Source organism: Pan troglodytes, chromosome 9 (assembly GCF_028858775.2).
Source record: "Pan troglodytes isolate AG18354 chromosome 9, NHGRI_mPanTro3-v2.0_pri, whole genome shotgun sequence".
NCBI lineage: Eukaryota > Metazoa > Chordata > Mammalia > Primates > Hominidae > Pan > Pan troglodytes.
In genome coordinates, this window is record NC_072407.2 from 91,144,473 (window position 1) to 91,159,720 (window position 15,248).

Here is a 15,248-nt window from a genome sequence, read left to right on the forward strand (position 1 = left end):
GCGTGATTACTTGTTTGATTCCTTAAACCCTACTCCCAAAATTGTAAATAGTCTCTTTGTTAAGCCCTTCTCAAAAAAACAGCTTCAGTGTGTCAGCTGTTTCCTGCCAGGGCCCTGACTGATACCACATTCCATATTTTGAACAATATGCACTTAATAAACTGTCCTGAAATTGTCTCTTGATTTCTCTGACTTCCTTACCAGGCTGTGAACCACTCCAGGACAAGGACCATGCTCATCTGTCACTGTTATCGTCTGTTGTCGTGCACATGGCTTGGCACAAAAATTAACATTAAATAAACAATTGTTTGATTAAATGAAGGAAGAGAAGTAATGCATATTGTTCTGACACCTTAAAAATAGTCACTGCCTCATATTTTATCTGAACTCTGGATGTGGTACTTCATACTGGGTGTCTAAATAAACGTTTTCTATAATGGTTGTAAATTTGTTCAGAAATAAGAGTGTGAGATGATGAAAAGGAATGTTTCAGGGCAAATTAATCTTGTGAGCAATCAACAGGCCATCAGGTTAAGCGCCACATTAAATAAGCTTAGGAGGATAGGCAGGGCAGGCTGAACTCTAAGGGAGGCACACAAGTTGACATCAGGTATGTTAAAAGACAAATTTTAGGCAAATTATACTTAAGAGTTTTATTGAGCAAAGAATGAATTTGTAAATCAGGTAGCCTCCTGAGCCAGAGAAGGCTCAGAGAGACTCCAGTACAGCCACAGAAAATGGAAAGTGAAGTATGGGAAATGGAAGTGAGATACAGAAACAGCTCAATTGGTTATAGCTTGGCATTTGCCTTATTTGAACACGGTTTGAACAGTTGGCCACCTTTGATTGGCCAAAACATGGTGTTTAGCATAAGAGTAGATTACAGTCTGTTTACACATCCAGTTAGGTTTCAGTTTACCTGTAGGGAGATAACCTTTAGGCTGAACTTAAAATATGTAAGGAGGCAGCTTTAAGCTAAACTTAATTTAACAGGTAAATATCTCTGTAAACCCAAACTTAGTTTGGCAATTTATGTAAGTATTTGGAGAAAGGTGAGTGAGAAATAAGCATGATATTGATAAGTTAGGTAAATATGCTTTTCAACCACTGACTTGCGTGACAATATTTGGTGCATCTATTTGAAAAGATATCACTTGAAGCTTAATCACTGAGATTATTTTCTTTTCATCATAGGAGGTATGTTAATTTTGCTAATTTGGTAGAAATTTTAAACTTTTGAGAGTTGAAACTACTTCTTCCGAAATCTGAGTCCCTATCACAATTCACAATTTCTGATTGTCTACTCAAAACCTGTTGTCCTTTGTCTATGCCTAAGCAACTCCTACTGTGCCTGAATGTCTAATTATCTCTACGATACAGAGATTGTAATGCTCAGAATTAGGCCCCTGGGGTAAAGAAGAATCTAAACAAGCAAGGCCTTCTTCCCCTGAAGACCCACCTGTCACATGAAGGTCCTCTGGGGAAAAGGAAGGAGGTCAGAGAATGACCTTCCCAGGTTTTATGGCTTGCTTTGGGGAGTTCTGGATTCTATGACCCACTTCAAGGGAGAAAAGAGGCCAGGGGAAGGGCAGAGACACCTTCTTGTTTCTGTGGCACTCCCAATCTCCTTCAGCTGAAAATACTCAGCACACCAGGAAGTCATCCTTTGGGGGTATCATGTTCTGAGCTCTGAGATAAGAGAATTACTTTACTGACAGTTTGTGTCATTATTTATATTCAATAAATATTGAAAGCCATGTGCTTTCTCCTAGAGGATCTGCACAGTTTATTGACATTAAAATGAGTGGGTTTTTTAAACTTGTGAAGGTTGTACATTTTAGTTCTACATTTTGGTTCATCAGCTAGTTCTGTTCTGAATTCATCTGAGGTTGTGCTGTCTCTCAGCAGCCATTCTTCAACTCTACAGTTATATTTTCCTACTAGCCCATTTTCTCCATAACGTGTCTTAGATTATTCTTGCTGTTCTTATAAAGCATATTTTGCTCTTTGGTAATGCTATTTAAATAATTTTAATAGATTTTAATTACAAGTGGTATAGGCATTAAGTGAGAGCAAAACTAGTTCTGCATGTAGTAGAATATATGTAATCAGGAAATTGGCTTCCCAGAGATCAATACCCTCTGCCATTAAAATAATTATAGACAGTTCAACTGAAGCAAAAAAATATATATAAGTCATTCAACATTGTGGTGACCACAATTTTCTTAACACTTCAACAACCTATGAGGATCAGTTTTAGGAGGGGCTTTAGTGCATGATTGAGGTTGTGTCACTTACAAAGAACACTTTGAAACTGGAGCAGAGAGTGGCTAAAGACACATCTGTATTCTAGAAGCCTATCAAAAATGTAGCCAAGTAACTAAAGCTGACATTCAGAACAGATATGAGAATACAGAACATGAAAAGTATGAAGTCTAAAACTAGAAGCAGGATTAGTATAGTCAAATGCAATCAGCAAGTAAAACTAACATTAGCATGGAAGATAACACAATGAAAATATCTGTGAGACATGGAAGTATGCAGAAAGACATGGCTCTGCAGTTTAGTAGTTGCTTAATCTTAAGCATAAACATCAGGTTATTTAACTATAAAGGGATACAATATGTATCTCACAGTCTTGTTTTGAAGACTGAATCAGAAAAAAATGCATGCAAAATGCCTATCTCAAAGTAGACATCCAATAAATAATGTGGAATGAAAATGATAGTTGAATAAATCCTAGGTAAACACTTGTCTCCTCCTTCTAGCTAGACTTCTACCAAGGTTCTGGTAGAATTCGTCCCTAATTCTGTTCTGTGAGTCTCTTCTCATATTAGGCCTTCTCATCTTCTCTGCTCTATGCTGAATGTATGGATGGGTTCTGCCCTGCATGACACTTCATTCAATATAAGAGCTAGTCTCATTCATACTTTTACCATTCCTCCTCTAGGTCTGTTTTTCGTGTGTCCAAAATGATACTATGTGATCTTAAAAGTGCATCCATTAGTCTAAAATTTTAAAATTTATTAAATAAGTAATGAATTCATGAGTGCTTATTGTTTATGTTTTTCTGCATGTTTGAAATATTTTAGAACATGTATTTTACAAAATAAGGAAAACAAAAGAAGAAATTGAAATGTTAATTCACTCATCCATCCATTCTCCATCTCCTAAGATATTTTTAACATGCAATGTTCTAGGCATTTGGTGTGAAACACATTTTTACTCTTAAAGGATACATGATATAGAAAGGGCATGAGAAATATCAGTAGATTTTATGCATTGTGGTGAGTGCAATGACAAAGGTGAACTGAGGGTAGAATGAGAAAATGCAAGATAGTCCTCCAGCTTATCCTCAGAGAAGGTCTGTAGATCAGAAAATGCTTTCTTGAAGCTATGACACGTGAGATGTATCTTACAGTATGTGTAGAAATTATGCAAGTGAATAAAAGAGAAAAACATTGTTTGTTAAGAGAAAGAACATGTGCTAATTTCTAAATTCTATAGAAGTATGACATCTCAGTGTTATTGCAGAAGTTCAGTGTCCTAAGGAACAAGGTTTTAATTGGAGAAAAAAAGGCAATTGAGGTTGCTAATGTGAGAAGGAGAGACCAATTTAAAACAATGATATTTAATTATATCCAATAAAATACTTATTCCCTAGCTCTCTAGACCAAAAATAGCCTAAAAGTATTGAAAGCATTATAGTGATAAACACTAACAGCACCAATTTATGGTCTTTAACGAAAATGGTGAACATTTATTAAGTACTTAATATGTGTCAGACCTTATATTGAATGTTTAATATCTATTAAATTATTTAAAACTCCAAATAGTCCTGTCTAGTAGAGTTGAGCACACTCAGGTTGTGATAAGCGAAATTACTGAACAAATCTTAAGTATATGCTAATTCTCTTCCTCCTTTTCTCTTGCCATGGGGCCTGAGACTAATAACTGGCAGACCTTGGATATTACATCAGAGATTCTGACTTCATAACATCAAATTAAGGGTCAGTGACTTATACAATTTGTTTATGCCCCAGGTATTTACTATAAGGTGTTAGGAATGATAGATGTTCAATATTTATTGAACAAATGAGTGAGTGTAAACTTCAAATATAAAGAGTTGATGGCTACATATTTTTTTCTTGAACTCCAAACATGCACACACAAACATAATCATAATGATCATTGACTCACAAATAATAATGTAGGTTGACTAATATCCACTAATTAGCAAAATATTGAACACAAATGCATCAATTTGTCTCCCAAAAGAAATGCACTAAATACACAAAACTTTAGAAGTCTTCACTACAGTTAAAAATATATCATGTTTAGAGGTTGTTAGGTAGCCACATTATTATTCTGAAAATTGACAAATGAAGGACAAGAATCAAACATTTACCCCGCTTTTCTTGTACAGGGTAACTAAATAGTTCATGAAGAAAGTTATTCTTTACAAAAAAAAAGGGGATAACCATTCTTGCAACCTTTCATAAAATACCAAATGTAGGATATACTTATCAGTGAAAATAAAACCATATAGAAGTTTGCTAGAGAATTATGTAATTGAAAGGACAGTCTGACATCACTTCAAGCTGCTGATAAATTTTAAAAACAAATACTGAGAAAACCAGATAATATGGTCCTCTAGTATATCAAAATAAGTATTACTTAACAATGCCTGTGAAGTAATTGTTAAGAAAAGCAATAACAAAATTCAACCTGTATATAATAAAATCTCTAGATCTAACTCCCTGATTGCAGAAAATGCAAGATATTATTATTGAAAATGTATAAAATGATAGAAAATACTGTATAATGAGCATGTTAAATTCATAGAGATAAACGTTGTTAACCCCGAAATGTGAGAAATCCTGTAGGGCAAAAACTCAGTTTCCTCTAAAAATAAATTGCATTTTTTTTAAAAAAAGGAAACTTATAAATTAATAGAAATTGATAAAAATAGATCAACCAAAATGCAGTGTATATACCTGTTTGAATCTTGACAAAAATACTTTTGAGATAATTAAAGTAAATTAACCATAAATTTGATACCTGATATTAAAGAATTATTGTTCTTTTTGTTTGAGATGTGTTTGTGTGAGATACGTGGTTTTGTTTTTATGTTCTTAATTGTTAGCTATATATACCGAAATTAGAGGTAGAATATGCTATCTGAGTTTTGTTTTAAAACATTCCAGAATTTTTAAACTAGTAGAAACAAAACAGAAAAATGCTGAATGTTGAAACTTGGAGGTAAGTAAATGCTAGTTTATTATACTATTTTTTACTGATTTGAGCATATTTCTTTCCACAGTAAATTTTTTTCTTTAAGTGGTAGCTACTGATACTGAGATAATTATGTTAGTTGTATTTAATAAATGGTAGCTACTGTTATAATTGAAAGGAGGGCTGAGAAACAAAGACAGAAAATGGATTCAAACTACTACCAAATTAAAGAGCAAATACCAGTGATCTGAGTGAGGAAAATGAGGAAAATTGACCAGGTTAACACAAGTGAGTGGCTGAATAATCTATACAAATACCAGAAATAGAGGACCAGTGATTGTGGCTAGTTTATACTCAAACTCAACTTATCTAAAATTGAGCCTATATTCAATTCCCATAAACATTTATCCTCTATTGTTTCTTATTTTAGTTAATGGCACAAGCCAAAAACCTAGCACATAGCCCTAAATCTTCTTTCCCTTCACTTCTTACTGCTCTTGAATTTATCACCTATGTATCTCTCAAATTCATTAACTTATGCCCATCTCAGAGATCATTACTCTAGTCTAAGCAATGTCATGTTTGCCTGGTTTACATCAATAATATCCTAACAGTAGTTTCCACATGTAATCTAGCTCCCACCCCACATCTGTTCTCACCTCAGTAGCTTGAGTGAAAAGTTTTAAATTCATGAATCGTTACCCAAAATTTTGCTACAAAGGCTTTATGGACTATGAGCTGGTCCATACACACACCTTCATTCTTATATCACGCCTCTACCATTTTGGGGGTTGCAGCCACCTTAACTGTCCTTAAATCCCTTGAATATACCAACCTACTTCCACTTTGGAGACTTTGCACATGCTATTCTCTCTGCCTGGAAAGCTCACACTCCTACTGTTCTCCCTTTCATCAAACAGACTTCTAGTGATCCCTCAAGTGTCACTTGAAATGTCACTTCTCCCATAAAATTATCCCTGACTATCCCTTCTCTTGTGAGACTAGAAAGGCCCTTCTGTCATGTTCCCTAATTTCTCTCTTTAAATTTCTCTTATAGAAACCTAAAAAGTAATTTAATCCATAAAAAAGTTATTTAAAGTAATGTAGTTAAAATTATTTAAAATTACTAAAATTAAAATAGTATTTTAAGAGACAATATCCTTCCTGATGATAGAGATTTTTGCTGTGCTTACCATCGCATTCCCATCTCTCCCCATGTCTACAAGTAAATACTTGCAGAGTATTTACTGAACCCCAAATTCTACTTTATAGAGCATTGCAGTAATTTCATGTCAGGTCATACAATAATCTCCCAAAATAGGATAGGACCCTTTCAAATCCCACAACTGAAGATACCTAAAGAATGTACATCTAGAGTCAGGAAGAAAGCACTCTAAATGGGATTTAATATTTAGGAACCCAAGACTGGCAATAAGACTGAAGACTACAACACATGTAGGCCAGAGGAGACAGTGGCCTATACTGGGGACAAATAAAGAGGTCTGTCCTATTTAAGAAAATCAACCCTGTAAAGGAAATTAATAGGACTAAGTACATTTTAGTAATTCCTCTAAGGCTCTAAAGATTATGAAAAATAGATGGGACAGCAGACACAAAAGCCCTTAAAGAGCATGATGAAGACTTTCTAAGTTATTTCACTGGAAGCCCGATAGTGGGGCAAGTGTAAGGCAAAATTCTTAATTAAATTGAACATGAGAAGTTGAATTCTGTCTGCAAGTACATAGAAAAGAATTATGAAATGCCACATGTGGTTACAAGTAATGCAGACCCAAGGCTCCCCAGGGACAAGAAGTCTTGTGTTAATCTCTTTGTGGCTCTGAAAGAAAGAGAGAGAGAAAAGATTAAGCCTCCTTGTGGAGATCATGTGATGACTTCCTGATTCCAGCCAGAGGCAGCATTTCCATGGAAACTTCTCTTCCTCTTCACCCACACACTGCTCCATGTACCTGCAAAGCCTGCTCTGTCTCAAAAAAGTTGTTTGGAGGAGCCGTGACTTTTTTTTTTTTTTCTTAAATAATGAGACAAACTCCAGCAAAAAGATAAAAAAGCAGAGCAGTCTGACATTCTGGCATCATCGAAATAGTGATGGCTTTTCCTAGAATGCACCCAAATACTAATGATCTCCTCAAAGCTTTCACTTTCTTTTCCTTTTTCATTAATTTCAGTGGATCCCCCAACTTTAAGTATGGAGGAGGACAAAGAAGGAAGCTTCAGAGGGGCAACTTTGATTTGACTACTCTTTTTGTCACTCTTCAGCTCACAAAAGAGCTCACTTTAGTTCAAACCACAAAGTCTTTAAGCCCCTCCATAGATTGGTCCCAGGTTTAATTTTCTATGATGTGTGGAGGCCTCAGTTTAATGCTCCAACTTGATAGATGAAACACAGTTCCCACCTCTACACATTTCCCCTGTCTCAGGTGTTGTATATATTCTCAATTGTCTGTCCAACTTATGCCCACTCTTTGAGATATTAATCAAGGCACTCCCTTGATAACACTTGCATATTATTATCCAAAATTATGCAATTCTTTCTAATATCAGCCCACAAATATATCTCTTCCATTAAAAGTTTGACTTAATTATCTATACTACTCATTTGAAAACTAACATAGTTAAGTTGTATTTTTAGCCATGAATTTCAGTTTCCCTAGCTCACTATACACAGAGAAGGAACTTTTGAAATAATTGAGATGATCAAAAAATATTTGCTGAAGAAATATATTTCTCCTTTTTCATTCACTCACTAATTGAGAATTTCTTTGCACAAAACACATTGCAAAAACATTTTCAAAAAAATTCCTAATTTCTAGAATTTATAGGAAAAACAACATGGCTACAGCATTGGAGAGAGAGAGGAGAGAGAGAGAAAGGAGGGAGGAGAGAGAGAGAGGAGAGAGAGAGAAAGGAGAGAGAGGAGAGAGACAGAGGAGAGAGAGAGGATGGGGGAGAGAGAGAGAGGAGAGAGACAGAGAAGAGAGAGAGAGACGATAGAGGGAGGAGAGAGGGAGAGGGAGAGAGAGAGAGAGGGAGGGAGAGAGAAAGAGAGAGAGAGCTCTTTACCGTGAGATATCCCCACAATGAAGCAAATCGCCCAGTTATCAAAGTGAGCTATCCTTAGGAGTTGTCAGAAAATTCATCAGGATTATCAGAGAAAAGTTTCAGAAAGATTTTTTTTCTGACACTTTGTATAAAATAAACAAACTGAAATTTAATAACATATAAGGAATTCTCTCTGGGCTCTGAAGACAATCTCTCTCTGCATACTGAGTTCTTCAAACATTGTAGCCTGTTTATGGTTTCTGAGAAATAACTACCTTAAACCCATAATCTTTAATACTTCCTAAACTTTCTTAATAAGAGAAGCTCTATTCCTGACACTACCTCTCATTTGCAAGGTCAAATCATCATTAGTTTTGTAGTCTATTAACTGGGTTTGCTTAGGTCAGGCATTATTATTACTAATCTTATTGTTAATATTCTAACCATAAGAATTAAACTATTAATGGTGAATAGAGTTTTTCACTTTAACATAGGCCTATCCCACTGGTGGGATACAAGCCAATTCCAAGGAAAAGTCAGTCATGTGCTTTTCAGAGGATGAAAGCTTAAGATAAAGACTAAAAGTGTTTGATGCTGGAGGTGGGAGTGGTATTATATAGGTCTCAGCCAAGACATGTGATAATCACTGTAGTAGTAGCTGGAAAGAGAAGTCTGTGACTCCAATTAGCCAGTTCCAGCAGACCTTGTGAGGACTAGAGGAAGAATGCTCCTGGCTGCTTTGTACTGCCTGCTGTGGAGTTTCCAGACCTCCACTGGCCATTTCCCTCGAGCCTGTGTCTCCTCTAAGAACCTGATGGAGAAGGAATGCTGTCCACCGTGGAGCGGGGACAGGAGTCCCTGTGGCCAGCTTTCAGGCAGAGGTTCCTGTCAGAATATCCTTCTGTCCAATGCACCGCTTGGGCCTCAATTTCCCTTCACAGGGGTGGATGACCGGGAGTCGTGGCCTTCCGTCTTTTATAATAGGACCTGCCAGTGCTCTGGCAACTTCATGGGATTCAACTGTGGAAACTGCAAGTTTGGCTTTTGGGGACCAAACTGCACAGAGAGACGACTCTTGGTGAGAAGAAACATCTTCGATTTGAGTGCCCCAGAGAAGGACAAATTTTTTGCCTACCTCACTTTAGCAAAGCATACCATCAGCTCAGACTATGTCATCCCCATAGGGACCTATGGCCAAATGAAAAATGGATCAACACCCATGTTTAACGACATCAATATTTATGACCTCTTTGTCTGGATGCATTATTATGTGTCAATGGATGCACTGCTTGGGGGATCTGAAATCTGGAGAGACATTGATTTTGCCCATGAAGCACCAGCTTTTCTGCCTTGGCATAGACTCTTCTTGTTGCGGTGGGAACAAGAAATCCAGAAGCTGACAGGAGATGAAAACTTCACTATTCCATATTGGGACTGGCGGGATGCAGAAAAGTGTGACATTTGCACAGATGAGTACATGGGAGGTCAGCACCCCACAAATCCTAACTTACTCAGCCCAGCATCATTCTTCTCCTCTTGGCAGGTAAGATATGCTAGATATACGATGTCAGAGTAGGGAGGAACCTTAACAATCCTTCAGGCAGGGTATAAACTTCTCACCTGAACACTCACTGCAGCCCCCATCAAGGACAGAAATGGTGCCCTGTTAAGAACTCTCAATGTATCTTGTATTTTTCCTTTATAGCACACTTTAGATATTTGTGTAATTATTTGTTTAATGACTTCTACTAGGTTTCTAAACTGCAATGAACAGAGTACTTGATTCATTATTGCATTTCCCAGAACATACTATGGTGCCTTTAAAAACGGCAATAGTGCATTATGTATTTTGTGAATTGAATAAATGAGTGAATGAATGCATATCTGGATGATTAAAAAAACAAATGATATACACTAATGTCTCTGAAAAATAAAATTATTATTCACAACAGGATTCATATGGTGTACAAATTAAAAATGCAAATTCCTGGCCCTATCCCAGACTAATTGGTCAGAATCTTCAGGAGAGAGTCCTGAGAAGGCACAATTTACTAAATGTCTATGGTGATTCTTTTAATCAGGAATGTTTGGGAAATAATTATTGGATTAGATCTTCATTTTTGAAAGTATGAAGATCCTGAGGCTTAAACAGGTAAATAATGAAGATGGCTAATATTCACTGAACATCTAGCATGTGCAAACCCCGTGGCAAGTGTTTTTGTGCATTCGTTCATTTCATGCTCTTATCAGTCTTTCCCTATTTTAGAGGTTATAAAGGTGTCAGGTAACTTGCATAAGATCATACAGCTAATAAGCAGCAAAAAAAAAATCACACTTATTCTCTAATAGTTCAGCTGTATGACCACTGTATCCTATTTCCAAGGATGTGACCGCTGTGATATCTTTAGCTAAAGGATCTGGTTCATTCTGTCTCACTTTTTCTTTAGGCTGCATTAGAAGTTAGCTTTCTTTCTCAGTCCTTGAAAACTTTAGATAAAATATGAAGGATTACTATTTGGAATTGAATTCCTATTTCATCTATTCTGAATTTTTCATTCTGAATTAGGGGCAAATGGTAACCAAAGAAATATGTGCTTAATTATTTATCATTTTAAAACCATATGTTAAAGGAATGCTTTTCTGCCTGTCTTCCAAAAATTTCTAATACGGCACTTTTGACTAGCAATGCTCTATGAAATTAAGCCCAATATGTGAATGGGATGGGAAGAATCTTGCACTCAATTTCCCACAATCTGCAGTTTTGAAATGTAGATGGCCTTCTCTGCCCAGCCAAGTTTGTACCCCATCCCAATGGAGTCTACTGAAGTTCATTAAAAAAATAGCCACTGTATAATTTCTGGTGTTATTAGTCAGCTATTTACCAAATGTAATGGGTTTTGTGTAGGAAAGGCTAGAAAAAATGTGCTTGGAAAAAAATCTATTTCAATAAGCTTTCAGACCTCCTACCTTAATCTATAATGTGCAAACTCTCATCTAGCTCTCATATCCTCTGTTCCTGTTTAAAAAACTGCCAGGATTGGACATGGGATTTTCAGTCAGTTATGATGCTTTATTTAACTATGTGGCTTAACTTGACCCAGAAAGGTTGGAGGACTGTCTAAATTACCAAAATAAGCTGCAACATCCACAGGAAATCTTAATAGATAGATACACATTGATTTTTAATTACATGAGATGTGTAATACCAGATGCTATCCACAACTGTATGAGTATTATTTTCCTAATTACTTATTAATTGTCAAGTAGAACTTTTTCCTTTTTCTCTCTTCATGAATGTGTTCAATTTTAATACTCTCTAGAAAAAAAAAAGTTTGTCAAGTCAGTAAGCCCTGAACTGAAATTGTTACAATTATCAACTTCAACCTTGTTCTATGATTAAATTGCTGTGTAGAAACAGGTTTCAAAAATAAAATTAGAAAACAGAGTGGAAGGAAGATGACTGAAGAGAAACAAGCAAATCACAGTTTAAGAAAGGTGAAATGAACATTTGCTGCTCACCTACTATGTTTTAGTAGTGTCAAGGGCTTATTAGTGGCAAAGGTGACAGTCAAACCCCACTCGCATTGGCTGTTTCCATTCCTTCACACAGCCTCTCTGGTTACAAAGTCCTTAAAATAGTTAAGATCGATTGCTTACATTGCTTTAATTCAGAGTTCTCAATGTCAAAATCACCTAGGAAGCTTCCAAAAAACCATTTAAAAAATAAAAATAAAAAACTGTTGCAAGGTTTTTATGCACCTAATTTCTTGCCAGAAATTCAGATTCAGGTGGTCTCCTGTGAGGTTGTAAAGTTCAAGTGTCTTTTTTTTTTTGGCAGTGGTGCAATCTCCACACGCTGCAACTTCTGCCTCCCAGGTTCAAGTGATTCTTCTGCCTCAGTCTCCCTAGTAGCTGGGACTACAGGGGCCCGCCACCACTCCCAGCTAATTTTTTGTACTTTTAGTAGAGATGGGGTTTCACCCTGTTGGCCAGGCTGGTCTTGAACTCTTGACCTCAAGTGATCTGTCCGCCTCAGACTCCCAAAGTGCTGGGATTACAGGCCTGAGCCATCAAGCTGGGCCTTCAAGTGTTTGCATTTTTAAACCCTCATTTTGTGATTCTAATGTGCAGCCAGCACTGATAATCATTGAGTTAATGGAGATTGTTTTGGTATCTTTTTACTTTCACTTTACAAAAACGCATGTTCTGTAATAAACACACCATTAATTTGAATGCCTTTGTCCAAATTGAATGCTTAAATTAAGAACTAGACTATTTGTGTGAGATGAGATCAAATAGTTTCTAGATTGAGTTAAGACCTTCCAAATTAGCTAGGCTGATGCACCTTTCACATAAAGCCTTCTTTTTTTATTGGTTTCAGATATCATTTTACTTGACTCCAAAATTGAGATTTTAGATATTTGATAGCATTTATTAACTCTGAGCTGAGAGATCTTCAATTTTATTTAGGGTAACCTGTGCATTTTATTAAGAACTATAGAAAAGCCTAAAATGGCAGGATGATTGTCCAAAGTCACACATCTGAGGACTAAAACCAAGCGGCTCTGACTGCAGTGCTTTTTAAGTCAACAATGTTATTTCTTGTTTATAAGGATCCATTTAGGTTCAGAAGGGGTCAAGTAACCCGCTAATTTCTGGGTGTATAATTTGACATGTAATCACGTTGACTCCCTTAAAATTGTCCTGCCCCAGACAACATAGGCAGACACAGTGATGTAGTCCTTTTAATTTATATCATAATGAAAATATTCTGAGACTTTTACTGATCCACCTCTGTTACTCAGGTAGAGTTGACCCTCTCCCCCTTTGTGCTATCATTGTACTTTATACAGATTTGTATCATAGCACTTGTAACTTTTCATTACATGTAATGGTTTTCCAGCCTGTCCGTATCTGCCAGCCTGTCAGCCGCTCCAAGGTGGTGATCATTTCTAAATATTTTTGTATCCACAGAGCACAGGACTATAATATACACATGGAACAGGCTTTATAAATACATGCTGAATTTAACATCAAAGAAACATTAGCTCCAATGCTAACATACATAAAATATTAAACTCTGCATGGGTAGTTTTCTAGGACCATTCACTGCAGTTTTTTATAGCACTGGATTCCCAGTGCCAAGGATACAACAGTGTCAACAGTAGCCACTTACTCAAATTTGGGTATAATATATCTTGTGTCGTTCTCTCTGGTAGTTCCATATGTATGTCTGCGTGTGTGCATGCAAAGAAAGACAATACAAGAGAGAAGATGAAGCAAGTTGCAACATAGCTGAGTGTGATTTAAATGAAGTTAATATTTATTGGTCAGAGTTTTCTGTTAAATATATTAAAATCAGGTAACTAATTTATTTGGAAATATTGTGTTCCTAATTCATGTCTGTTGTTTGCTCATTTATTTAACTCCCAAAGCTTTAAAGTAGGGGCCATGTTTATCATCAATTAAAATAGTTCATTATATTTGGAGGTGGAGGGTTGCTTAATAACATTTAAGTACAAACTACCCATGCTCAATATAATTAGATCTAATGTTATGCAACCAACAGATCAGCTAGCCACAAAAATAAAAGGGGTATCAGGAATAGGTGGCATCATGAACAGAAACAAAGAGGAAAAACATTTCCTAGCTGATAGACATGAGTGAATTGTGACCAGGGAATTCACTCATCAGGTGAAAAGCACATCACATGGAAGCAAAGAGAAGAAAAAAAGTCACATTTCAGCAGAGAGTCATGGGTTTTAGGTAACCATGACGACAGCTCAGTGAAATAACAGCTTCTCTTTTTTCTTTATGAAAAAGATTTTGTGGAATGTCATATGGTTTACATTTTTTCCCCAGATAAAACCTCTAATGCTATAACAAAATCTTTGCTCCCAAAAGCTTTTAATAGCTGGCAGTTTATTGCTATTTCTTTAAATTTAAGAGAACAGTATTTAGGTTCACCTTCCTCATTAATATATCTATTTCTTCTATCTCCCCTTTTTTCTTTGACTTGGAACACTTGATCGTCCCCCCAGCATATGTTATAAATCACTTGTGTTGAAATAGAAAAAAAACAGAGTCATCATCAGAACATCCAGGCTCAAATTCTACCCCTGCCATTTAGTAGATGACATTGGACCAGTTATTTGAAATCTTTGACCTTTGTTTTTTCCAAAGAGAAAAAAAATGAGGTAGAATTACCATCTATACATGTTTTTTGTGTGTGTTAATAGGAGTATTAAATGGAATGGAAAACAGAATAATGTAGCGGAAAGAGTATAGTCTTTTCAGTCACATCAGCATGAATTTGAGTGAACTTTCATACTTACTTAGCTACAAGACCCTAAGTTACTTAATTATTGTGAGACGATTTTTGTCCCTAAAATTAGAATAATATAGGTTAAAGCATTACTGTGAAGGGATTCAATAAGATGTGTTTATATGACTTGTTTAGGATCTGACCTATTGTTTGAGTTTCATGTGTGGAAGTAATATATTTTTAAATGATACATCAAAGTTAGATATTATAATAATGAATATTCAAACAGTGTTATACACCCAAAGTTAAAAACAATTTGGTGACCTGCCCAATGGTCTTGTTTTCAAAAATAATTATGATAGTTGTCATTATTAAACACTTTACACCTGGCACTATGCTAAGTGCTTTATACATGTTAGATTATTTGATCATTGATAGAAAGGTATAATTCCCATTTACAGATGAAAAAACTTAATACCCAGAGAGCTTAAGTAACTTGCCCAAGGCCATGTAACTAATAGGGTCAGTATTGGAAACCAGGTCTTTCTGACTAGAATCTTCATGATCATAAGCACAATGCTAATATAATTTCTCCTAGCCTGCCTCCTCTCCTGTATGCAGTGTAAAGACTAAGGTTTGGAGTTTTTCAAATTATTTCTGGAACCAGGGTAGATTTTCTCCTTGTTAG

At 36.0% G+C, this 15,248-nt stretch overlaps 2 protein-coding genes across 5 annotated transcripts in view; one reads left to right on the top strand and one right to left on the bottom strand.

Annotated features, from left to right (window-relative positions):
• The window catches only part of GRM5 (glutamate metabotropic receptor 5), an 810,828-nt gene that overhangs the window by 659,133 nt on the left and 136,447 nt on the right, over positions 1–15,248 (bottom strand). The gene's annotated exons all lie outside the window — the stretch shown is intronic.
• TYR (tyrosinase) overlaps positions 9,020–15,248 on the top strand; it is a 117,508-nt gene continuing 111,279 nt past the window's right edge. The window contains 1 exon segment of the mRNA XM_001136041.3: positions 9,020–9,838. Coding sequence (XP_001136041.2) covers positions 9,020–9,838 — 819 coding nt within the window.